The 27,646-nt window shown below is 34.5% G+C and overlaps 1 protein-coding gene across 1 annotated transcript; it reads left to right on the forward strand.

Moving 5' to 3' along the window:
• LOC112045986 (uncharacterized) lies at nt 1–27,078 on the forward strand. Its single transcript, XM_052881951.1, has 7 exons — nt 1–145; nt 8,216–8,486; nt 16,429–16,712; nt 17,408–17,767; nt 18,330–18,702; nt 19,152–19,343; nt 19,847–27,078. The coding sequence occupies exons 1-7, from the start codon at nt 29–31 to the stop codon at nt 19,981–19,983; spliced, it is 1,734 nt and encodes a 577-aa protein (XP_052737911.1). The 5' UTR covers nt 1–28; the 3' UTR covers nt 19,984–27,078.
• The last annotated feature ends 568 nt before the right edge of the window (nt 27,079–27,646 follow it).

Genomic DNA, 27,646 nt, shown 5'->3' on the forward strand with positions numbered 1-27,646 from the left:
GAGCTTGGTTAATGTAAGTAATGGCAACATGACGGTGGAGAAGAGCAAAGGCACGGAGAAGATCCTGCCGCCGGCCGCCACGCGCAAGGTGGCGCCGGACGGCGGCTGGGCGTGGATGGTGTGTCTGGGAGTGAGCTTGGTTAATGTAAGTAATGGCAACATAACGGTAGAGAACAGTAAAGGCACGGAGAAGATCCTGCCGCCGGCCGCCACGCGCAAGATTTTCGTGATAAAAGTTCATATGTTGGTCCTCTAATCTATTTTAGTTTGGTTTGATTCCGGTCCTTTAGCCGTAGGTAACAAAGAACTGACAGTTTATAACGTAGCACAATGAACAAGAAATTAGTGTATCAATTTTCTGCCAAATCCTAAATCCGTATACAATAGTCGAATGCTCACAAAGAAATATTCAATTTCATGGTCATTTCGCTTTGTGCACTATCATGATCTTCCGTATAGTAACACCCGTTCGCTTATTCAAAGTCCGAGTCGCGTAAAGGACAGACAAATGTTTCGTGTCCAACGGTCTTCTAGCCCTTAAGATCGACAAAGCTTCTGTGCCCGCACAAACCTTCGGTCACGTTACTGCAGGCCAATTAGAGGAGCATATCACAATGACACAATCATTAGAGAAAAAATATTTTCAATAATTTGTTAATTTATGATACAAGTTTGTAGGTCACATACATATCAATCAATCATCACCAGCCGATGGACGTCCACTGCAGGACATAGACCTTTCGTAGACACTTCCAAACATCACGATTCCCAGCCGCCTGCATTCAGTGAATCCCTGCGACTCGTTTGATGGCGTCAGTTCACCTGGTCGACCAACACTGCGGGGTCGCCTCCAGCACCTTGGGATATACATAACATAACATAAAATAAATGTGGTGTGATGCAATTCAGTAACAGCTTAAGTGCTTTACGTTCTGTGTTTAGTAGGGTTTTCTTCCAGACAACGTTTAGGCATATTTGAGAATCTTAGCTTCAAAGTTTCAGAAGGAGTGGGTGCAACAATAGACCCACGGGGCGGGGATCGGACCACCACCCCTTGGTGATGAGTCCGTACGCTCTTACTGTTTAGCTATTAAGGCTTTAACAGCTGACTGATATCCAGTGATGAACATAGAATCGTCAGCTCAAATAACAGCTTGTTTTATTAAGTACCTAGTTTTTAAATTCGATTGATACTTCTGGACCAAAAACATAAACATCAATCGACATTTTTCGTGTGATGCATTCAAATGGACTGATCATAACGAAACACGGAATAATGGACTACCGGGGCAAACATATTACGTAACTTCGAAAACTTGTTTAAATGTATTCATTTTGTTACCGCTGCTATTAATATCCTAGAAGTGACCTTGAATCTAAATATGGTACTTACCACCATTATAAGAGAGATGTATGCCGAACATCGATTGAAAATTCCATAAAATTAGATACGCGGTTTAACTTAGCTTAAAAGTTTTATCTATCACTAACATATCTCCGCGTTTTCAACCGTTCCCATCCCCATGGAAAAACGGGGATAAAATATAGCCTGTGTTGCTCGCTGATAATGTAGTTTCCAAAGATTTTTTAAATATGTCCAGAAGTTTCGAAACATTTCCTAAACTATAAAGCTGTATATTTATACAATTCATACCTACCTATGTGAAATGGTGCAAAGAATACATCCAGCCAGAAGGCTTTTTGACGAAGTCACGGGCATGCTGCATACTATGTGCGCTGTAGCATGGTGCGGATGATAGTTGCCTGTATGACGTTTATAATGTACTATTATCGTGAATTGCGGCAAACTTTCAAGAGTGAAACGAATTGTCACCCGCACCATGCTAAATTGCACGAACTATGGTAACAATATGCAACAAAAAACGTTACTCTAACCTTCAAACTATAAATTACGGTCGGATTACGATCTCTGTACTGGTAGCTATTATGTAAACGACTATTATAAAATTACGAGTATAATCATTTAATATGAAATGATGATGAAAGTAATAAACGGGATAAAGTAGATAGCATCAGTTTGTTTTAAACAAGCTTAATAATAATGAGGTTAAATTAGAATATACAGGTTGCTCGGGAGTATACATATTTCTTTAAAAAAAAATTAATTCATAACGTTCAATGAACATATGTGGTCTAAAATGAATATTTTCGGAGTAAATAATACTTCTTTTGTAAATAGATCTTAAAATGTGTCCCTTATACGTATCTTTATAAATAATGACGTCGCCTTATTGTCATATTGTTTTACGTATTTTAAAATCTATACTAATATTATAAAGCTAAATAGATTGTTTGTTTAATTGAACACGCTAATCTCTGGAACTACTGATCCGATTTGAAAAATTCTTTCAGTTTTAGATAGTCCATTTATCGAGGAAGAAAGGAAGCCCATATATTATCCCTGTATTCCTACAGGAACGGGAACCACGCGGGTGAAACCGTGCGGCGTCAGCTAGTGATAGATATATGAAGGCGTGTGTTATACATTATTTGTCGGAATTATTTGAATTACTTTGTTTCATACAAACACTTTTTTTTTAGTTAATAAGATATTAGTTATGAAGTTCGGTTCCTGTAATTGAATCAATACCTTAAAGTTATGGAAAATACTCCCCAGCACCCTGTATAAAGTAGTGTTAAATTAGATTCTGTTGTTGACGGAGGATATCGGGCACTTCAACTAATCTTTATTCATATCATAACAATGCATACACTTAAGTAGTATTTATCTTATACTATCTATAATATAATAAAGAATTGGGTTCCGTGCATCATAATTAAATTATTATATAGAAAACTATGCACTGAGGCTTCGCCAAGTTTTCCGAAATGGTGGTGGTGTTTTCAATGTTTTCACCACAGAAATTTCACTGTTTTTTTCACAACATAGGAGACTTTTTAATTCCGTGGTTTTTTGACTTTTCAAAAATGCAACCGTGTGATTATCATCATCATTATCAGCCTATGGACGTCCACTGCTGGACATAGGCGTCTTGTATTGATTTCCAAACATCACGCCAGCATCCAGCGGCTCCCTGCAACCCGCTTGATGTCCTCGGTCTATCTAGCAGGGGGTCGACCAACACTGCGCTTTCCGGTGCGGGGTCGCGATTCCAGCACGTTGGGACCAAAACGTTCCATCTCTTCGAACTATGTGCCTGCCTGCCCATTGCCACTTCAACGTCGCGACTCGCTGACCTATGTCGGTGACTTTGGTTGTTCTGCTAGACATTGCAATCCCATTGAGTGATACAAAAATAATATTTGGTTGTCTTAGTACATAATATATTCTATGAAAACCGAGTTTGGTGGCTTCCATTTTCTAAAGACGTTAGCGAATAGCTCAGTTTGTGAGCCATGTTGGTTGTCATGCAGTATAATATACTATGGGCCTCATTAGAAGGCTCAAAATCACTCAGCGGGCGATGGAGCGATCTATGCTTGGAGTTTCTCTGCGTGATCGAATCAAAAATGAGGAGATCCGTAGACGAACCAAAGTCACCGACATAGCTCAGCGATTCGCGAAGCTGAAGTGGCAAGGGATGGACCGAGGACATCAAGCGGATTGCAGGAAACCGCTGGATGCTGGCGGCTCGAGATCGTTATGCTTGGAGGTCCATGCAAGAGGCCTATGTCCAGCAGTGGACGTCCATTGGCTGAAAATGATGATGATGATGATGATGGTGATGATGATAATATACTCAGAGGTACAATTATCCGCCCACATTAATATGTGCCTCTGGGTATAGACTAAGTTGAGTTGATGGTTAAAACTTGGTATAAAATCCATATTCCAATGTGATGTGAGGCTTAAATATTTATCGTTCAGCATTATGCCTACTAGTATAATTTATTAATTGCCTATTCATTATTATCTATACTATTTGTATTTCATAGAGGTCATAGGTGTACGCGTAATACTCGTAATAGTTAATCTGGCTTATCAAATGGCAAATGTTTATGTTTTCGACACATATAAGAAATAAATGAATTGAATTGAAATTAATTAAAACAATTTATTTTAGATTTTGTGATCAACGAATTGCTACATGCGTTGTTTATTCAGGTAAATATGTAAAGGCGGAAAAACAGGGATTGGATTTGTGGTACAAACATCACAAGTGTGGAAAACCATTATAAAAATACTAGCGGATGCCCGCGACTTCGTCCGCCCTTAGACCTCATTAATCCGGCCCTATCGCAAAATCCGTTCTTAGCGGATACCTACTAACTATAAACTACTTCCCTGTCAAATTTCATCTTTGTACATAAAGCAGTTTTCGAGATTTCGTGATGTATTACTTTTCGCATTTATATATTAAGATAGTATGTGAACATTTAGGTAGCCTTTACCTTATAGGCCAACCTTGATCTGAATTAATTATTACTATTGGTGGTACAACACTCTTTTCCATTTTAAACGCCTTCGGATATTATTCAGCGTCGGCTCATATAATGCTATTCTTTATTTAAAAAACCTCCCGGTGCCCCGCGGTTTCACTCGCGTAGTGTCCGCTTCCGTGAGAATACGGGATAAAATATTATGATACTCACAAATTATGTGGCTTTCTAGTGGTAAAAGAATTTTCAAAATCGGTTCAGTAGATCCAGAGATTACCCCCTACTACAACACCATAAACTTTACCTCTTTATTATAATATTAACTTGAGACTTCGACCCATGGAGAAAGATATGCGTAGTACTTGTTTTTTGTTGAGTGGTGATACGTTCGCAAAAAGCTGGTAGTACCGTAATATTTCGAGGACACAAAAAATCGCTACGTAACTTTGCGACGCAACTATAGATTTTTCCGGGATGAAGAGTAAGCCTATGTGTTAATCCAAAAATTTCCAAATTTGAAATAGAAATTGATTTCTAATGCCATTCCAAACTTCAGTCAAGTCACTTCAGAAGTAGCGGCGTTAAAGCGTAACAAACATCCACACATACATCCACATTCTACCGCGTTAGTATGTAGGATATCGCCATACTGGTAACTGTTCAGTCTCTATGCCTACTGTTTTGAAAAGTTATTATTTTTTGTGAGTAATGAAAATTTCATTTCGCGAACAATTACGAATGCCTTCTTTTATGAGCGACGCATTTGAAACATGTGTAACGTGCTTTTTCTACGCTTTTACGATCGGTCAATGGACTGAACCATTTCTTATTGAGGAACTACTCGTATATCCGTGATGGAGTAAGCAACACGATTAGCATTAGATGAATTCATTAAAACGTAAGTTTATAGAAAAGTCGTATTATAGTGTTAGTGATTACGTAAACGACAAAATAGGGATGATGACAGTTTTTTAAATTGTATATAAATTAAGAGTATACTAATAGCAAACCAATTTTGTAAAAGTAACAGGGTATCTGCGATCATTACTTTCGCTGCCGCGGATTCCTGAAAAACGCTCCATACAAAATGGCACGATTTAGTGACGTCGTTGGCTCGCTGATCGTGCGGCGTTCAAACTACTAATATCTTTGTTATGTTTATAGTTCATTTATTGAAAAATGTCACATTTAATGTAAGGAAGCTAAAACTGTATGAATTTTCATCTAATTACGATAAAAAAATTCAATAGATTTTGAAATTTTATAATTTTATTTATTATGCAAATATCCAGACAATCTTTGCTTTTTATGTATAAATCAGTTAACATTGACCTTATTTACCCGAATGTGTCATAAAAATCAATATATTCAAACCTAGTCATCCTCCCTATTGTTTGGAAATGAAATGTATTACATGACAGACTACTTATATACCTAAATGGTGATAAACTAAAAAAGGATAAACGTGGCTGAGTTTGTTGTTGGCTCTTCTCGGACCAAGGCGCGTTTGACTAACGTAACTTTAATTTTAAGTTTTCGTATTATCACATTAATGTATTATCAAGATAATGATCTTAAGTTTAATATTATTACCTGACGTTTCGAAGGAGCTTATAAACTAAGTCTATTTGAAATAAATAAATTTTGACTTTGACTTTGATTTCATCTTCTTCTTGAAAGAAAACATTTTTCAAAACAAGCTATGGAATCAGTGATATAAAGGAAAAGATAAGTTAATAATTTTAAAATATAAAATGTTTGTTATTTTAAATAATGATATAAATGGGGAGAGAGAGAAATAATAAAAGAGAGGATAAAATTTAAGGCAAATGTCTTTGTAATTTTTTAGAGACTTTAACTGACTCTTTCTAAAAGGAATGTCCATAAGGATTTTCCTGTTCCACAAGAAGATAAAACAAAACTTCAGAGCTCAGAGTGCAACAATATTTTACGTTGACGACCCCATTTTTTTCATATTTTTTTATTAAGTATTTTACAAAATGTATATTGAAATGAAGCCTGCTACAGTTCAACATAAAACATGTTATTTAACAAAGAAGTCCCGAGTTTAAGAAATAAAACTCGGGACTTCTAGCTCAGGTCAGTTGATGTTGCATTTTTAAATTTTATTTGACTTAAGTCTGGTCTGGTCTGGCAAACGCGGTAAAGCGATTTAAGGTTCTGGTACAAATCTTTGAGTATGAGTTGAATAAACTCTCAAGTGAACCCGCTACTACTCGTATCTTAGATAAATCGTCACATAACAGTCAATATCAAGATTGCTACATAAACCTAAGTGCTAAATAAATAACATTTTTATAAAAAAAAAAAAATGTGAATAAAAAGGTTTGCCATTCCTGCACTAGATCAACGTCGAATTTCACAATACATTTAGATTAAGAGAGCAGAGTGCAGCATCCATGTGACTTATCTCAACTAGTCCTTGGCTAACAGTAATAATAGACTAAGAGGCAGGTACAGCCAGACCTTCGGCATTGTATGAAAGCCAAAAATCAGCTCATGCTCCTTTACTATAATAGTAATAGGTAAGTGCGGTAGTCACTTATGGAGTTCGGACCGTAGTTACTTTGATAGATTTTTTTTTATTTAACAAGTTACCCCTTGACTACAATCTCATCTGATGGTCAGTGATGCAATCTAAGATGGAAGCGGGCTGACTTGTTAGAAGTAGGATGAAAATCTACACCCCTTTTGCTACACGACATCGTACCGGAACGTCTTTGCCGTTAGAGTGGTAAATAGCCACGGCCGAAGCCTCCCACCATACCAATTAAGAAAACCTCAATTGGCCGAGTCGTGGATCGAAAATCAGGTTTCAAGTATCCAGACCCTCAGATCTAAGTATAAACTGTATTTTTTTTATATATTTTCTTCGGCATAATATGAGAAATAATATCTCAATTCAACTTGCTACCTCCCAAGGTAACCATGGTTCAAATTCCAAACCATTTACTTCAGTGGCGCACAAGGGTATTAACTAGAGTATGCACTATACGTACAAATCGTACAAAATAGCAAATTTCTTCCTCAGTTCAGGTTCCAATCCAGTCCTTAGAGTGTGCATTTTTGCATCTATGATGCATGCCATTGACTAGGAGCATGAGCTCACAAACTTTCAGCGTTTGTAAAATGACAAAGGTCTGGCTGCCGCTGGCTCTTCATCTATAATGAACGATTATTTGTAGGAGCTACATACTATCTAGCGATCACATGCTTTTTGGATTTGTTTTCTATATTTCTAACTAGCGGACGCCCGCGACTTCGTCCTCCCTTAGCTCGTTCTTAGCGGACTTCTACTAAGTATAAACTACTTCCCTGCCTAATTTCATCTTTTACAAGCGATTTTTAAAATTCCGTGATGCGTGAGTGACCTTACTCTTTTATATATATTTAAATAGTTTATGGAACATACCCATATTATGTATAATTTTTCACAATATTTTACCTCTTTATTCTCGATGACACCTTTCTAATATGAACTCAAATCGTGCCAAGTTTCAGTTGAATTCATCCAGTAGTTTAGGAGTGATACGTTTTTTTTAAAAAATATATTGACTATAAGTGTGATAATAAAAAAAAATTGTTTAGTCCATACCCTCGACACTAAAGAGGGTAGTGTATAACAAAAGTATGGACCAACAAAACTCCAGGCAACATGTAGAATCGTAATCTGCATGCTTTTCTGAGTCCAAAACTGTAAGCAAAACGCGGTCCTCGAATTGTGCACACTCAAAACCTCACAGCACCTGGTCTATTTCGACAGGAACGAGAACTACGCGGACGAAACTGCGAAATAATAAAAATAACAATATTTTTTCTTTTTTACTTCCAGTTTTCAACACGATCCCTAGAGCCGTCCTTTGGTCTTCTCTTCAAAGACCTGCTAGAAGACCTGGGCGTCCAGACAACTGGTGCTGCAGTCATCGCCAGTACTCTCGACTCCGTGGTCAACTTTTCCGGTTTCTTCGTGGGCCCCGTCATAAAAACCTTTTCATACAGAAAGGTTTGCTTCGTGGGCTCCATGATATGTGCCCTTGGACTTCTCTTCACCGCACCAGCGAACAGCATGGCTCATATACTGGCCACGTATAGTATATTAGGAGGTAGGTTTGTTTTAAAATATGCAATTTAGTAGTAATAGATAGTGAGCATTCATTAAGATATTAAGGGGCTTTCTACTCGAGAAGTCTACTATGCGGTAAATGACTCATCATCATAATTATTAACCCCTAATCGGGGCTCACTGCTTAGCTCGAGTCTCTTATCAGAATGAGAGGGGTTAGGCCAATAGTCCACGTCCAATCACGCTGGCCCAATGCGGATTGGCAGATTTAACACACGCAGAGCAAGCATTAAGAAAATTCTCTGGTTGCAGATTTCCTCACAATGATTTTCCGTCACTGTTTGAGACACGTGATATTTAATTTCTTAAAATGCACACTACTGAAAAGTTGAAGGTGCATGCCCCGGACTCCCTCGGAATTTACTCCACTGCTCAGTGGAGTAAATTCCGGGCACTTAAGTAACATATCTATAAGGTACTTAAGTAACATATCTCAAGTCAAGAATTAATATTCACCGTTTCACCATTGGTTGCAGCATAGCAAAAAAAATCTCTAAGAATACGATATTAGGTATATTATATCTAATTTTATCTAGATCCTTCGGTCGTTTCAAAGTAAACGGTGTAACTAATTCGATGTTTTTCTATATTAAGTAAAATTTTTTTTTTTATTTACTTTGAATGAGACTCTTAATTGAAATTTTCATCACTGTAACTACGAATTAAACCAACGGACAGTACTAAAAATAACTAGTAAAATTTTATATTGTTTTTCATTACATTGGATAGCGACATAGTGGAGTCTGTTATGTTACTCGACGATAACAGTGATTTAAAATAGAAAGTTTCGCAATAAAAACTCCCCAAGTCAGCGATAAAGCTACAGAGCAGTAAAATAAAATAGTTCTTTGGAGACGTTCACGTTCTAATATCGTTTATACCGTGTTGCAAGCGTTTTAAAGTTTAAATGCATCCATGTAGGTACAGGACATAACAAATATATGTTTTTAAGGTACCTCTGAATACAAACGGAACCATGACTGGGTGCCTTCTTCCATTTGAAGTTTGGTGGTCATGTGTAGAAATTCTTCCGGTCTTTTAAATATTGGATTGAAGCAGGCGTTACTTTGCGGAAGTTCATCATGAATAGATAAAAATTTATACTCTCTACGTACGTTTCACGGTGTAGAGTCAACATCTCCTGAGGATGCTCCGGTTTCGGGGTGAAACGTACACGTAGAGAATTTTGTCGGATCTGGGTGACGTTGTCGCATGGGTTCGTCAGTTTTTCGCGGGTCTTTTGCAAAATTTTCAAGCTGTGTGTACTTAGGTTAACTTGGTCCACTTTTTAACTTTTAACTCTCAAAACGGAACCGATAAAGGACTACTCTTTGAAATCTTTCTCGTCCGCCCGTTCGCCACAGAAATTATTTTCGAGACACGGCTCGTCATTTTACATACATATATGTAAAAATGTAAGCACATGTTGTATTATTATTTGAAATACATTAAGAAAGTGACAAAACGGACTGTCTGACACAGCAAAATCATCAAAAGGGTGGTCAAAAGGTGGTGAAATCGACTCTTATTGTTAATGTTTAAGGGCTTCCACACACGGGCCACCGGCTACAACCACAAAACGCCGCTACTGGCATATTTCCTGTTTTCATACATTTTATAAGGACTCGCCGCCACACGCTACAATCGCCTCTGTTCGCTTCTTATGGCCCGCACCGGCCACAACACGCCACTCGCGCGATTATGATACTTCATATTATGGGGTATGGGTTAAAAAAGTAGCAGCCACCGACCACAAGCGTCGACCACTGGCCACAAGTGGCTGTCGCCCGCTTCAGCTACTTTTGTGGCCCCTTCTTGCTTCTTGTAGCGGCGTTTGTGGCTGTCGCGTGTGGCCCGTGTGCGGCGACACTAAATAAAAACATGATATTGTAACGAGAGTTGTGGGTTACAGATAATTGACCGTTTACTGGAACCGGACGTGAAGTCATGTATTTTTTTCATATTTCCACATATTATATTACTGTGGCGTAACCACGGTAATCTGCTCCCAGAAACCGCAAGATTGCTAGACAGCGCGGCACGAAGTTTTTCCTTTAAATATAAATGTGTAGACAGAAGCGCCCAAATCGTGTTTGGCTACTGAAAGAATAGACTGAAATCGCCCGCAAATAAAAAAGAAATCAGTTGTCTGTAAAGTCGGTTTACTGACGATAGTTGAACGTGACGTCAGAAAATACTGATGGAATGGTTGCATTTTTCAAAAGAAAGAGCGAGATATACCTTATTTCTTGTAAAAAAAGTTGGCAACCCTAGGGCGAAGGAACGACGCATGACGTCATCTTTTTTCGAGTTTGCATCTGGCTTCATCGAATTATATGACGTTGTCACTTAATCATTCAATTCAATCATTTAAACAAATTATATGTGTGAAAACATTACTACTTACCTATATAATAATATTATTCATACAGAGTTATTCCAATATTTGCACTATAACTTCAGGAATGCCCTCAGATTTTTTTTTAAATTAGCCGAGCGATTACAGTCTACCTACCATCATTAGCTGTCTAGCTGTTAAAAAAACGATAATGAATGTATTCCTAACGTATTAAACTATGGTACGAGCATGGCCTGACAAATATATATAATTTTAATGACGAAGGTCTCGCCATTGCAGGTTCTAAATCACACATGACAGTACGACAGTTATCTGACGATGATTAAATACCTACCGCGTGCTTATCTGCGTCTGCCGCGTAACCATATCGGGCAATATGTCATTTTTATATGTCTATAGTGATTTATTAACTAACAGCTGCTTTCAATAATCTATTTATATGCAATCTCTCGTTTAGTTGCTTAACAACTTCGTTTGAGCTAAATTGGCCATTTATATTCAGTGGTCTAATTTTGTTAAGTGTTTTGTAATAAACAGATTTTTTTAGCTTTTCCTCCTAAGTTCTAACCCTCCAAAACTAAAGTCGGAGGATAAAATCCAGTCATTAAAATGACATGTGCAACTGTCACTGAAATGTCATTTTATGAGTAAAATGCAAATTCTTGTCAGTAAAATGACAAGTGCAACTGTCACTGGAATGTCATTTTATGAGTAAAATGCAAATTCCTGTCAGTAAAATGACAAGTGACATTCGAGTGACAGTTGCACTTGTCATTTTGCTGACTGGAATTCATTCTCCGACTATAATTTTGGAGGGTTAGGACTAAGGAGAGAAAGCGAATAAATATACTAGTAAAATGACATTTCAGTGACAGTGACACTTGTCATTTTACTGACTAGAATTTAATAATCGTACTATAGTGCGTAAAATTATGTAATATGCTGATTGCTGCTTATTGAAACAAAAGTAAAGTTGTTGCTCTGTAAAGAGAAATTTATTTGTTTTGAACATCAAGTCATTCTTGCAAATACAACTTATTTTTACGGTACAAACAACTAATAATTACAAACCTGTAAAGAGAAACAACATTAAAAGCTGTTGCTTCAAATATTCTTTTACAATAGAACGAAATTATTTCCAATAAAATCGTTAACGCTTCACTTGTACAAAATAACTTCGAGAATTTTCTGACAGATGAATTATAAACTAAACATAGAATAAAAAAGTGCTGCCACCACAGATAATACTTTGACGTTCATTAATGCGCGGGAAATTCAATTTAAATGTAGTTTATAAGAACTTCATTTGCAATTATATGCTCAAATTATTAAGATACCTAATTAGGTATCTTAAAAATCCAAACGAATTTGGATTATAAAGATACCTAAGTAGTTATCTTTATAATCCAAATTCGTTTTACGATTTTACGATTTTTTCTTTCCAATTGTACGAAAAGCCCGTGTACACAGTTGGTACTACAAAAATCCAAAAAGGAAGGTGGGTTAGAACCTAAAGCCACTCCGAACGGTACTAAGTGGGTTTAGGCATCGATATTTTAGGTTCTAAACTCTAAAAACGGTATGGTATTAGGTTCCTTAATTAATAAAAAAATATATTAATGTGTTTACTAAAAGTAGACACTTTACACTTTAAATCGTCGTCGTCGTCGTTATCAACCCATATACGGCTCACTGCTGAGCTCGAGTCTCCTCTCAGAATGAGAGGGTTTAGGCCAATAGTCCACCACGCTGGCCCAATGCGGATTGGCAGACTTCACACACGCAGAGAATTAAGAAATTCTCTGGTGTGCAGGTTTCCTCACGATGTTTTCCTTCACCTAACGAAACGAAATTAAATATCACATGTCTCAAACAGACATGTGATATTTAATTTCTTAAAATGCAACTGAAAAGTTGGTGGTGCATGCCCCGGATCGGATTCGAACCCACACCCTCCGGAATCGGAGGCAGAGGTCATATCCATTAGGCTATCACGGCTATACATCGCACTTTAAAAACATTATGTATATTATTTGAAACTGTATAATACATATAAACAGGTGTGCATGACTTGTTTTCCTTATTCAACGGAAATAGATGCGATGCATTTATTAATAAAATTCAAGATTTCCTCTTCTAAGTCCACCGTTAAAAATATTACGGACCTATAAATCAATTGTAGCTTTTAATGAATGTATTTTTAATTACTAACTTAATATTTTATTATCGTACCTACACGAGTGCAATCTCAACAAAATAAACTAAGTATATGGACATATGGCTTTATTTTATATAACTTATTTTTCTTATTATATCTTTAATATTAATATATACTAGCGGAACTACTCCGCTAGTATATATTAATATTAATAATATATAATATAAGTTAAATCGTAACATACAAATAAAAATTCAAATCCTAACTTTATAATATTAGTTCAGACAGACAAACAACAGAGAGACAGAGATCGATATGTAAATTAATATTTTATATATTTTTTTTTGTTCCTCTTCTAATAAAATATATTTAGTCCACCTTGTTTCTTCTCTTTTATTATTCATACTTGTCTAAATTTTGTATCAATGTCATCTTCATCATTATCAACCCATATTCGGCTCACTGCTGAGCTCGAATCTCCTCTGAGAATGAGAGAGGTTAGGCCAATATTTCGCCACGCTAGCCCAATGCGGATTGGCAAACTTCACACACGCAGAGAATTCAGAAAATTCTCTGGTATGCAGGTTTCCTCACGATGTTTTTCCTTCACCGTTTGGGATTTAATTTCTTAAAACGCACACCACTAAAAAGTTGGAGGTGCATGCCCCGGACCGGATTCAAACCCACACCCTCCGAAATCGGAGGCAGAGGTCATATCCACTGGGCTATCACTCTCTGTATCAATGTAATCTTTGTTTATTAAACCTACAGTATTCTTGGTTTTGTAATGAGAAAAACTTGCTGATTACCTTCAGAGTAGGTTATCTTAGTTCAAAGGCGTGGCATTCTTATCTTATAACTTTTACTGTCGTCTTCGTTTGGGTCAGAAGGTCGTAAAATATTGAAACCTAATTACGAAATATTGTACCGACTATAATAAAAATAAATACTTTTACAATTGTAAACAATATCACATTTCATAAATTGCTTTCTGTTGTGACGTTACTCAAGTTATATTTTTAAGTTGTGACAGTAATGAAATCGATAAAAATCCTTTACTGTATTGTATTGTCATGTGACCCACGCTATAATTTATACTCAGAATTACTTAAGGATGTTTACTCAATCTCCATATGTGTAAGAATCGAAGGTTCATTTTTATTCACGCTTATGAGTATATTAGCTTCACTTGTAACAATTTATGTAAGAAAATCAAATATTGGAATCTTAATTTGACCCACATCCCGGTCTTCGATTAGGATGAAATTTTGCACACGCTCTGAGTTCTAATGACAATACATGACTAGCTAAGAAACGTCATTACAAATCCAATATGGCGGCCTCCCCAAGATGTCGGACTGGCTGTTTGAAATCCACCCCCATGATATGGATATCAAATGAAAGCATTTGTTGTTTGAAAAAAAATAGTGGAAATAAATAGTAAAGGAGCGCTTTTTTTAAAAACTTTTTTAAGTAATTTTTTTAATTAGAGTTATTGGATCCCTCCCCTAAATGTATAGAGAATAACAGAAGTCTGTGCATGGGGTACAGTAAAATATTAATAAATATTAAACAGACAAAATTAAAAAACATTTTTTGTTATATTTAAATGTAAGGATGTAATTTTGCTTAAAATTCACTACTATTAACTGTCCATTTTTCCGTGTATTGTTATTTAGAGTCGTCTTTCATAAAAATGTATATCAAAATGTCTATTTTCGCTTGCGCTGAAAAACGAAGAGATTAATACATATTTTAGTATAAAAGGGTTAATTGGCTACGCCGTCTAATTTAAATTTTGGCAAACCACCAAATAATTATCGATAAAAATGTTAGAGCATCTTAGAAAACAACAAAAATATAATTAACCATGCTGCTGCCATACAACAGTTGGTAAATTTGTCTCGGCCAAGAATAAAGAAATTACAAACTGTTAATAAAGTAATTTGCAAAGGATTAAGCATTAATCAACGCTTATATAACGTAAATTCAATTGAGCTAACAATACTTTTTCTTATCAAGTACAATGCACTGTGTACGGAAGTTAGTAAATAACCGTAGACAGAGAATGAAATAGACAACTGATTGGCGAGTCAATGTCAGTGTAAATTAATTATATTAGATCTAGATTTTTATGTGACTGACACAACAGTAGGTCCTATCCTATTTTTCAAAATATTGAAGCGAAAAGTTATTTTATATTTATTTAATAATAGCATGAAAGTCTACTGCTAACTGTCAATTTTCAAAGTTGTCCCTTGCCAATAGAAGGGCACGCGATATGATACCCAATTCCTGTCCCGTTGTTGTGCCTTTATAAGGGCACGCGATATGACTCCCAATTTTCTTGTTTCGTTTCTTAACAGAGGAAGGGATTTTGGAATTCAATGGAAGAATGAATGGTCTCTTTGTCTATGAACTTAACTGTCTCCGTCTAAGAATTATATAATATCTTCGATATTACAATGAAATACAGTTTTGGTAATTTACGAATTGAAATGTTTTTAGAATGTAGAAGAAAAGAAGTTCACGAATAAAATAATAAAGGTCATGTAGTTATCTAAATATACCTATTTTAAACAATCATTTACATAGTGAGCATTTAAAACACGTTTTATGAAGGCCAAAAAAATATCGGCCGACTAAAAAGAACCTAATTTAAATAGTCACTAGCACAGTAGGTATTTTACAGAAACTTGTTTGCATACATAGCGGTCTAGCAAATTGTATTATAGTTCTATATCCCCTATTATATTATAGGATGTTTTGATTCTTATCTACTTTCATGACTTTTTATGATTTTTACGTGGATCATATACAAAGTATGTTAAAGATTAACCTATTTAGAAATATAATTTATAAGTAGAAGATCTATAGATTTTATTATTGATAAGTATTTAAGTACACATAATATGATAAGATCATATAAAGTACTATGCAATCTTGACACAGAAACAATTGTCCTCATTTTTTTAATGAAAATTATTGGAAGGATCGAATAGATTACAAGAACATGAATGATTGTAATCTAGTTGATATCAAGGTTACTTGTGCATTGTTTTAGATCTAGATGATAATTAGGTCTAAGCTTCGTTAAGTTCAAGAATGTAAGCGATGGTGGTTTAAAAAATGTGTAAAATTTCATAGGAATCCTTATTTAAATTAAAAAATAATGTTCTGCAAAATGTTGCTCTATTCTATTTTATTTATGTTTTCATACTTTTTTTTTTGATTTTGTTTTGTGCAATAACAAAACAAAATCAATAACAAAGAAAACAAAAGAAAACATAGAAACTTAAATATTCTTTAAAAGAAAAATTAAATAATAACACGGGTTCTAGTACATAATATGCAATAAGATTCAGAAGAAGTATTAAATTAACTTTGCATACTCTTCTATTCCAGGACTTGGAGTTGGTCTAGCCTCATCATCATCTTTTGTATCACTAAATCACTACTTTTCGAAGAAGCGTGGTCAGGCCGTGGGTTTGTCCATGGCTGGGACGGGTTTTGGGTTGATGGTCATGCCACAGTTAGTCAAAATACTGCTCGGAGAGTTTGGGTTTAGATGGACGGTGGTGATACTGGGTGGTATGGCGTTCCACGCGGTGTTGGGGTCGTGTCTACTTCAGCCTGTTAAAAGACATCTCATAGACGAGCCTATTGACTGTGAGATGCAACTTGTAAAGGTTAGTTTATTTAATGTTTTTTGTTTATAATAAGTTAGGAAATCGAATTGTACTGCAGTGTTCTTAGATTATTAATTCCAGTCAGTAAAATGACATTTCAATGACAGTTGCATTAGTCATTTTAGTAAAATGACATTTCAGTGACTGTCGCACTTGTCATTTTACTGACTAGAATTAATAATCGTACAAAAAGCGATGTACCTACTGAGTGTATTTCAGAGGATAAAGTTATTCGCGATTGTTTTACATTTGTATTGGAAATTCATTGATTGATGCAAGAAATATTTCATAACCTATGTATTCTATTTAAAACCATTAAATATGCAGCGATAGAATTACCATTACTTACTCACCTGTGCAATTGCTGAAATATGAAAGGATAAACAGTTATACAATAATTACATATTCTAATAAGCAAGTAAACTGAATTTACTCTTTAAATTCTGTTATTTTAGAATCAATTTATCTTGTTTAAAATTAAAATAAATTTAGAATGCAATTAATTGCCACGACCATGATCAATTGCATTCCAAGTATGCAAATATTGTAACATGCACATAAACGAATCACAAACTGAATTAAAAATATACCAAGGCACAAATGATTCCTAAATATGTTTAATAATTACATTATCATCCGTTTTATGTTTACAATTTACATTATCATCAAACGATTTTAGATTTCTCTGTTCGCAGGAAATGGAGTGCATACATGAAAGCGACGAGGAAGCCGATGACAAGTTCGAGATAAACCCACTCGTTACACGGGGCGTTCTGCCGAAGCTCACCAAACAGCGTTCCCATGGAAACATGAACCATCCATCCGTGAGGACCGTCGGTCTTCCGAGAGCTAAGACTTGTGACAAACCCTTGCAGGAGTTCGAAATAAACGCCAAAATGGGTACAGGGTTGACAACCGCCGCATCGGTGGGCGCCATGCAAAGGGTTATCTCTAGCGGCAGTATGAGCGAGGAGGCGAGGAAGAGAAAAGTATCTGTGATATCAAATATATCCAATATGGACTTTACTGGGAGCTATTTTCAGTTGTATCTTGATGTAAGTATGTATAAATAACAGGTTTTTATATATTTACATATTATACGCATACATACATTTTACGTGCACGCACGCTTATAGACGCACGCACATTGCGGACACGCTCACGCATACTTTTTAGTTTTTATTATTGGTAGGTAATATTCAAGAATCTAGATAATATGAACATTGTAAAATAGGTTGGTCTAGTTGTTGAATTTTTAACATATTTAAAAATTTTTGATACAAAGTTAAAACATGTAATTTAAGAAAATATCTCATATGCATGAGAAATAATTGGCAATTTATTGAAGATGTTATTATTATAATAAAATTCTGTAAAACTCCCCTTTTGTTTTTTAAAATGTAATTGTAATGCCACCTTTTGCCCAATTTCTCAAGTTAGCAAATTCATTTTAAAATTTAGAGGATTTCCCTTCAAAACCGTTTTCTTTAATTTTTTTAGAAATAACCAATTTTTGTGATACTCTTTAAACTTTTAGAAAAAAATTACTGCAATAGCATTAATTAATTAAGCAATACTGTAGCTGAAAAGCAAAATAAATGTAGTGATTCTTTCCAGACAGCAGACGAAGATGCGTTACAAATGAAGCCATTAAAAAAAACGCAGCCAGTAGAGGAACAACAGAAGCAAGGCTTCTTTAAAAAGTTCATCAGCCTTATGGACTTGGATCTTTTAAAAGATTGGTCCTTTTTGAATCTTTTATTGGGCCTATCGTTGTTTTGGAGTGGGGAGCTACAGTTTAGGATGTTGACGCCATTCTTTATAAGAAGTTTAGGGTACAATTTGAATGACACGGCGTTTTGTTTATCCATCACCGCCATATCTGACATTGGCGTGCGGTTGGTGTTGCCACCGATATTTGACAGGACCAACATCACTAAGAAAATGGTGTTCTTTGTGTCCAGTTTCTTCTTGGCTGTGACTAGATCAGGTGAGCTTAATATCTTGATTTTTTCATTTCCTTTATGTTAGCTAACGCTTAGCATTAGGTTACAGTTGCATTTTAGTATGCTTATCGTACAGGCCTAATTTGACGTTGCTTGATGAGAGTCCTTTATTCGTATTTGGACTAACTTCCAACTACTTCACAAAATTATATCTTAAATTACTTTTTTCAAAATAAAGAATAATTCATATCAATGTACTTATGCTGTAAGAGTAAAAAAGAGTTATCAAAATTATTCGCCCTTCTTCAAAATATTTATTGTTATTCTGAGGAATAGTAAGGTCACTGTGAGCAGTGTCTTTGAATATTTGAAAAATTCCTTTACAATAATTAATTTTAAAGTATTATTTATATTTGTAACAGTGACCTTGAATACTCGTTCCTTTAATGTAAATAATTTTAACGTATCATTAATATTTGTTTGAACATTTTAGTTCTAGCAGAACAAACAGAATGGATTCCTCTGATGATTTGGTTGTCAATATGCGGGTTCTTCCGAGGCATGTGTCTCAGTAACTTCACTCTGACCATATCTGAATACTGTCCATTGGAAAAGCTACCCGCCGCCTTCGGGCTACATATGGTCAGCAAGGGAGTCCTAGTTGTGCTGATTGGGCCGATTATAGGTAAGATATTGTTTTTAGTCTAGGTATGCCTAAAATAATTACAATTACTACTATAATTAATATGACCACTATGGTACGCCTGACATTAATTAAGGTGTTTTTTCGTTTTCATACTTGCTTTATTTTGAAGGTATAAATCTTGGTATGCATGGTCTAGATGTCGAAGAAAACACATTGAGTTTGTGTTTTTTTTTGTGTCAATTAATAGGATTAAGTAGGGCTTATTGTGGATTTTAACATTGAGCCATATTTAAAAAAAATTACATTTATTTGTACTGAATCTTATTGGCTTTAACTTCTGAATTATTAAATTATTGTCCTCTAAAGCATCATACTATACTTGTGGTATCCATGAGGTATTGTACGATTTTTAGAGACTTTTCCCCATATTACTAAGTTTCTGGGAAGGTCATTTTACAAAGAAAGATATAGCATGCTACTTCAGAGCTACATTGAGTGTTCTATCACCCACTAATTTTAAATTTCTTTCTATTTATTTTCAGGTTACGTGAGAGACTACACTGGTAGCTTCGCTATATGCATCCACGTACAGAACGCCATGATAATGTCCTGCGTTGTAGTTTGGGGCATAGAGTACGCACTGGCGTTTACCAGGAGACGCAAGGTTGTACAAATATAGTACATGCTATACTTAGTGCAAAGTTGCACAAACATAGTACATGCTGTACTTAGTGCAAGGTTGTACAAATATAGTACTGTAGTTACTGCAAGGTTGTACAAATATAGTACTGTAGTTACTGCAAGATTGTACAAATATAGTACTGTAGTTACTGCAAGATTGTACAAATATAGTACTGTAGTTACTGCAAGTTTGTACAAATATAGTACATGCTGTACATAGTGCAAGGTTGTACAAATATGGTACTGTTGTTACTGCAAGATTGTACAAATATGGTACTGTTGTTACTGCAAGATTGTACAAATATAGTACTGTAGTTACTGCAAGATTGTACAAATATAGTACATCCTGTGCTTAGTGGAGTAGAAACCTGCATCCAGCATTGCTGGTAGGTAGAAAGACATCTAAAAGACATTCGAAGTGTATTGTTATAATTTTTTGGCATATCGTAGTATTAGGTAACGGAATTGAACGGTCGTTTTATATGTGTGTCCTACTCGAGCTTATACATCAATGAATCGTTATTTATATGTGCGAGATTTATCACGATTCGTTATATATTTTGTTAGTGGCATTCTTAAATAAAGGTCGCTGCATACATAATGGGGTTGGGATGTGAACCGAACGGGAGATGGGACATATTTGTTGTTTTTACTCGCCTAAATAATAATATAATAAATCCAGTAAGTATTCGAAATTCATTGATGTGATAACTCGGTGAAATGCAGTAATTATAGGACCTAAAAGTGGGTTGTTGCGTTAGTTTCAAATTTGTGCCCAAAATATAATCCAGAAATAAATAAGTGGTTCACATAATGTGAATATATCGGAAAATGTAATATGTATTTTGAAAGAATATTTAACAATAAAAAAGTTTTAAACAAATAAAAAGGCACATTACATTTTATTCTGACTTCATCAGAATTCATCATATACATACTCGTATGTAGGGTTTTATTTAGAATACGTAACAAGGACATGTTCACGATTAAGTACTCCAGGTAATTTTTAATCATTTTTTACATAACTTTCTTATAAATCAGTTGCATATATTCCGATAATTTGACACAATATGTTGAGCTACTTATTTGTTACATTAGAACGGAATCTAGTTTAGAAGTTTAAATTCTTAAACAATATTTTATATGTACCTATTATAATTATTTCATGATTGTACTGTACTGTTGTTATGTAACATTCGAATTTATAATGCTCTTTACTAATAAAACGGGAGCTTGTGCTGGCTAGACTTTCCTCATTTTATAATACTGTAGGTATTTGTCACCTACCAAATTAAGTAAACTAACTGACTAATACAGTATTGGTATGTATGGAGAGTGTGCACAAGAGCTATTTGAGCTTGTACCACCGTCACCTTTTTACCATCGCACTGCAAGACACCGGGTAGGTTCCCATCCCTACGTCATTGACATTCCTAGGACTCGTACGAAGCGATTTGCCTCTTCGTTTCTTATACGTATGGCTAGGGTATGGAACTCTCTCCCGAAGTCAGTATTTCCTAATTCTTACAACTTGGGCATCTTTAAGATGAGAGTGAATAGGCATCTTCTAGGCAAGCGCGTATCACCTTAGGCCACATTTACACTTACCATCAGGTGAGATCGTGGTCAAGCGCGAGCTTATTTCGTATCAAAAAAAAAATGTATGATAGGCAGCAGTAGCGAAGTCTGAAAATTAGTAGGTAACCCATTCATGTGTTTTGGCCACGTGCGTTAAATGTATTATTATAAACGTCCGTAAAACCCGTGGAATTTTAAAAGGTAATCCGATAGGAATCGGGTTGTTAGGAAACATCGCCCCTAGTAGGCAGCTATGGAGATATGGTGGCTTTAGAAGCTTGCAAGTTTCAATGGTCCATAGATGCCCACGGTATTTAACTTGACAGCCTCCGTGGTGCAGTGTTATGCGCCGTGGATTTACAAAATGGAGGTCCTGAGTTCGATTCCCGGCTGGGCTGATTGAGGTTTACATGATTGGTCCAGATAAGGCTGGTTGGAGGCGTCGGCCGTATCTATTTACCACTCTACCGCTCTAAGACATACCGCTATTTAGCGTTCCGGTACGATGTCGTGTAGAAACCGAAAGGGGTATGGATTTTCATCCTTCTCCTACCAAGTTAGCCCGCTTCCATCGTAGATTGCATCATCACTTATCATCAGGCGAGATTGCAGTCAAGAACTAACTTGTAGATTAATAAAAAAAAGCCAACACACTTTCAGCTTTTATGAAAAGAGGAAGGTCTGGCATTTACAAGCCTTTAGTCTGTAAAGCAAACAGAATGACAGTTTTGCTACTCATGTACTATGTCTAAATTATTTTTACCGACTAACGGCAGGCGTCCACATATCGGCATCGTTCGCATTGCTTCAAACGGATTTTGGTATTTTTTATATAAATTCAAACAAATGTGTTTCACTGATCCGCATCGTACAGATCGAATCGAACGGATTTTATCTACCGTAAAGCGGATCAGTGGACGCCTAGCATAATAGTGGCAGAAATGAAATTGTGTTCCTTTTCGTTGCGTTGATTGTTGACGCATGCTAACCTTATCTTAAAGTGACTAAAAATAATGTCTTGCATTCATTAATAGGCAAAACACAAATAAACAAACAAGTATTATTGTGTAAATGCCAGGTAAAAATGATTTAGATATACCTACTTAGTTGTAATTGATTTCTACTTGATATTATTTTTACAGCGAAAGTTTAGTTTAATTGAGAATAATATGTAATTATGTCGTAAATTGTTTTAAATTGTTCTTTGGAGCCATCTTAAATTAACGATCGTTTACAACACCAAACTAAGTTTGGTGTTTCCTATTTAAAAACATTCAGAGCCCTTTGTTTTGTTTTGTTAATTCTATTCAATATTTGATTTAAATGTAAATAAAATAATTTCGGAAATTATATTATAATTGAATATATTCTGGATTTAAAATTGCAGAATGTGTGGTGACACAAGGGAGTGATATCACACAATTAAATAAATAATAAACATTAGACTTCAGACAAGGAACAAAGGATGTGTCAAAAATAACGAAATTAACGTAATTTATTTGTAGATGGCCCTTTAGACAATTTTGTTAAAAATATAATTAAATAACGCAAATTTTATAGCTGTTATACTTAACTACATGATACTTATAAAATTTGTACTTAAGATTAGTAGAATTTACTTGTAGTAAGTTCTTCTGTTCTTTAGCAATGTTCTACTTTATAAAGGAAGCATTTATACTTAAAGCAACCGATTAAACTCAAGATTAATTTAAGGTTAAAAAAAATAGTACACTTTGAACATGGCTTTGGTTAAAAGCTTCTATGTTATGAATTTTAGTAGTAGGTACGATTATGTACAATAAAGTTATAGAAATTTATATTTATAGTTTAGATTTAGTTGTTGTTTAAAGGTCATAGCACACATATCATATCGGAAAAGGAACGTAATCACATCGCTTCGTCGTCAAACAGGCGACGAAAGGCCAGAACGGGGGATGATTTATTGTTTACCCATTAATTTTAATGTAAAACTAAGCATAACTTTTTATTGAGTGGTCTGATTTTGATAATTCTTAGTTTATTGGAAAGATATTATTTTTCCAAAGACGTGTATATTTGAAAAAAAAAACTATTCGAACCCTAAGAGTAGGAAAATAGGGAACGAGTTATAACCCATCTAATCATGATTGTGTACCCATTAATTTTACCACTGGCACTGCACTCGAAGTGACCAGTAGATATAAATATTATAATGTTTTCTTTCGCTTATTAGTTTCTTGCATACGTTTGTTTTTTTGAAGTCGGTAGTATTTTTTAATTATTTACTATAAAAAATAGCATAGATATTGTTTAAACAATATAAATCATATTGTTCCCGCACCAATAGGTTTCTGATTTCAAATAACATAAAAAAATATATAATTTAAAAAAAAACAACATCAAAATTGAACCTGTTTCTGAGCACTTTCAGAATAATGCTGTTTTATGTTATATAGCGCGAGCCGTAAGCTTATCAAGAAATGAGGCGATTACTTTCCGATTCGTCTTTCCGTTCGCTGTAACGAGTTTCATAAAAAGAATACTGGACGGCTTGAGTTGATATGTGTGCTCTGACCCTAAATAGTATTTTTATTATTGTTGAGTGAGTTGAGGTTTGCTGCTTGAAAGTTATTGAGTTGATGCTCAAATTCTTCAATATTTAATTATTTTTAATTATTTTCTTTCAGTGTAGAGTTTTAGCACAACCATGACTGAATCTATTCATTGTTTTTAGAATGTATTTTTGTAGTAATAGTGATTCATTTTAAACTTTATCGCTATAATGATAAAGTATAAAGTTACTCACTCAAATTCAATTAAGTAAATATGGAATGAACACGTCAAATAATCTTCTCTCTAAAAATTTTATAGATCCATTTTAGGCGATTTTCTAGTAGTTCCTTTACAATTTTTAGATGTCTGTATTTTTTATGTAGATTGTATTAATCCTTTTTGTAGACCTATTTATGTCTACTTGTTTATTATGCGATATAGACTTCATAATTTGTAATAATTATTATACGACTTCCTAGAAAAGTAATAATATATTTATTGTGGTTTAAATAACAATAATTTTATAATAATTTTGTCTACCTACACGTTTTATTTTCTATAATGTATTTTGATATTTAAACCAATAACGTTTAGTGAATAATTATAAAAACCTCCAAAAACTGTATAAGCATAAAAAAAATAAAATGGGTGTCATTTATTGTAAATTTGAAACAGTTGGTTTTTAAGGTAATTAAATGCTTTTGTGAAAACAATTTATTTGTATCACGTTTACATTGCTCGTCAGTGTAAACGCACGTTTAACATTTACGTTTTTGTTATATAGAAATACCTTAACTAAATTATACCTCGCGATACACTCCTGGACCATATCATTATAAAGCAATTTTTAAATATTAACGATATTAATAATGTGTTATTTTTATACTCAAGTAGCTAATAGTTACTTAACTAAGTGTGTACTAGTAGTAGAAGATCCGAATTAGAAACGACCTTCACCCATCTGTTTAATGGATAAAAAGTGTTTTATATCAAATTCAGTAAATTAAAAAATACATTGCGAGTACTTACCATCACGATTTGAGTCAGATTGTAGTCAAGGGCTAACTTGTAGAGAAAAAAATAAATAAAAAAAATGGTTGCCTATACATCTGGCCAAATTATTATTAACTATCGTTAATAAAGAAGAGTTTTTGAGGCAACCTACTCGCAACATATTTTTTAACATACTAATTTTGATACAAAATATTTTTCATCCATTACACAGATGGGTGAAGCTCGTTTCTAATACGGATTATATAGCGCTATAATGATTTATTGCCAGGAGCGTGGGAGTGAGGTATGAATATTTCTTTACATATATAGAATAGTAAAAGAATTAACTACTACGTTCGTACGTATTACTTATTATAATGACTACTTTCCATTTAAGGCGAGCTAGTAAGGAGGTTCTGTGAGGTTATATAAGGTGATTTTTGTAACTCCAGTAGGCCTAACATGTGACCTACAAAGAGAAAATCTCGTGAAGAGAAATAGACAAAGGCCTCGGCCTAATGTGATGGCCTAAAAAGAGTGCGATACTTCCAGTTCGGCCACAATTTGTCGATTTTCTGCGGCTTCTTGGTGTCAGGTCTTATTAAATGATCCTAACGAACCTTCGGGCGTTAGTCGCCCATAGGTTCATTGTTGTTGGCCTGTTGTATTAATTAGCGATTTATATTTTCAGTAAGCAATCGATTTATTATACTCGTACCAGTAGAAATTAATGCAAATATAATGTGTACGTAAATTGTTTTTACCTGGTACCTTTTTATATAACATACATTGATACAATCGATAGAATATTGCAGCTAACCTGTATGTCGGATGCAATCTTTATAACGACTCCGAAATAAGTTTCGCGCAGGTTGTACTTAAAGTACGTTAAAATCGTGCGCGGGGTGTTGCACCGCCGCCGCGGCCCTACGTAACCGGTGATTCCTAAAATAGTGTATTGGGCAGATTGATGCAAGCGTTGCTGTTCCGAAACTTCATAAAGATTGCATCCGACTGTAATAGAATAAAATTGTGCAAGTGCCCAGTCTATTCTCCAACATCTTAAAGGCAACATTATCAAACTGCATTGCCGGTTATTTTGTTATCCCAGTGAAGAAAACTTATTAGTTTATTGGTTTAATGTAGTATATTATTTTAGTCTAATATCCGTATTAGAAACGACCTTCACCCATCTATTTATTGGGTGAAGGTAGTTTCTAATACGGATCTTAGACAATTAGAAACTACCTTCACCCATCTGTTAATATTGCAAGTGTGAAATAATGTACTAATTTTAACGTACTAAAGGTTGCTTAAAAAATTCCTGGCCAATCTATTATTAACCATTATTAACCATTATTAACTATCATTAATGATAGTTTTAAGGCACCCTACTCGCAACATATTTCTTAACATTATAATTTTATGTAAAACATCCAATATATAAATGGGTGAAGGTCGTTTTTAATTCGGTTATTTTAAAGACATGTATAGCCACTTCAAAAATTAAAAAAAGTTTGAGAACGTCAAATCCGATTGATAGGTTGATCACGTGGTATATCAATAACGAATGTCATTTTCATTCATTTTTAGTTTTCGAAGCGGTTGCGTTTGTAGAAAGTTAATAATCGATAATAATTAATTATGTAACATGGTTAGAGCGGCTGTGTGACGTCACAGTGAAAATTTTATGAAAATTACATAAAACACTTTAAGTCTGACAATACACATTTTGAGGTGTCAGGTAAAAATAATAATCTAGATAGATAATAAATAACTTATCCTACAGCAAGCGCATTATCAACTGAGTCGTCGGGCCACAAATTATTTCTTCCATGTCTATTTATCTTTTGACATTTATACCCCTCAGCTCACTCGATAACGCGCTTCCTAATGTAAGGAAAAAAAATGTGTAACAAAAGTATATCGCTTATTAGACTGGCGTCTTACTTAATACACTTTATAATATTATTTTGTGTAACAATGTTACCTTTTGTAACGAAGTTGTAAAACGTAACACTAATGAATCCATTTTGAGGTTATTTCAAAAGATAAATACCTGTTGCGTTATATATTCCTGTTTTTTTGTTTTTTGTTGCTCTTTGTATGTATTTTGATATTGTATTGACCAAATAATATACTAACTTTTGATAGAGGAATTATTGTACTTAGAATTAAATTAAATCCAATGCAATTTAGGCGTTAATTTATTTATTTTAACGCTACACAAATCAATTAATCAAAAACTTGTGTGCCAACATTAATCTATATAAAATTAACCTACGTTAAATGTATACAATCAAAGTATTGAGGATGTAATTATGTTTATAAGATTACTTTATCGCGTTATTCATAAAAGGAATATTTTGAAAAAAATCGTGCCAAGAAAAAAATAATGACAAAATAAATGTGATATTTGAAAAAACTTTTCTAACGATTCGTTATTTTCTTTCTATCCTTAAACGAACTTTTGTACATGCTAAATAGTAATGCTGATGAGTGTGATGATGTTTCGATGCATTATCATTAATAGGTACAGTCGGATGCAACTTTTGTGA

This window comes from Bicyclus anynana, chromosome 6 (assembly GCF_947172395.1).
Source record: "Bicyclus anynana chromosome 6, ilBicAnyn1.1, whole genome shotgun sequence".
NCBI classification, from domain to species: Eukaryota; Metazoa; Arthropoda; class Insecta; order Lepidoptera; family Nymphalidae; genus Bicyclus; species Bicyclus anynana.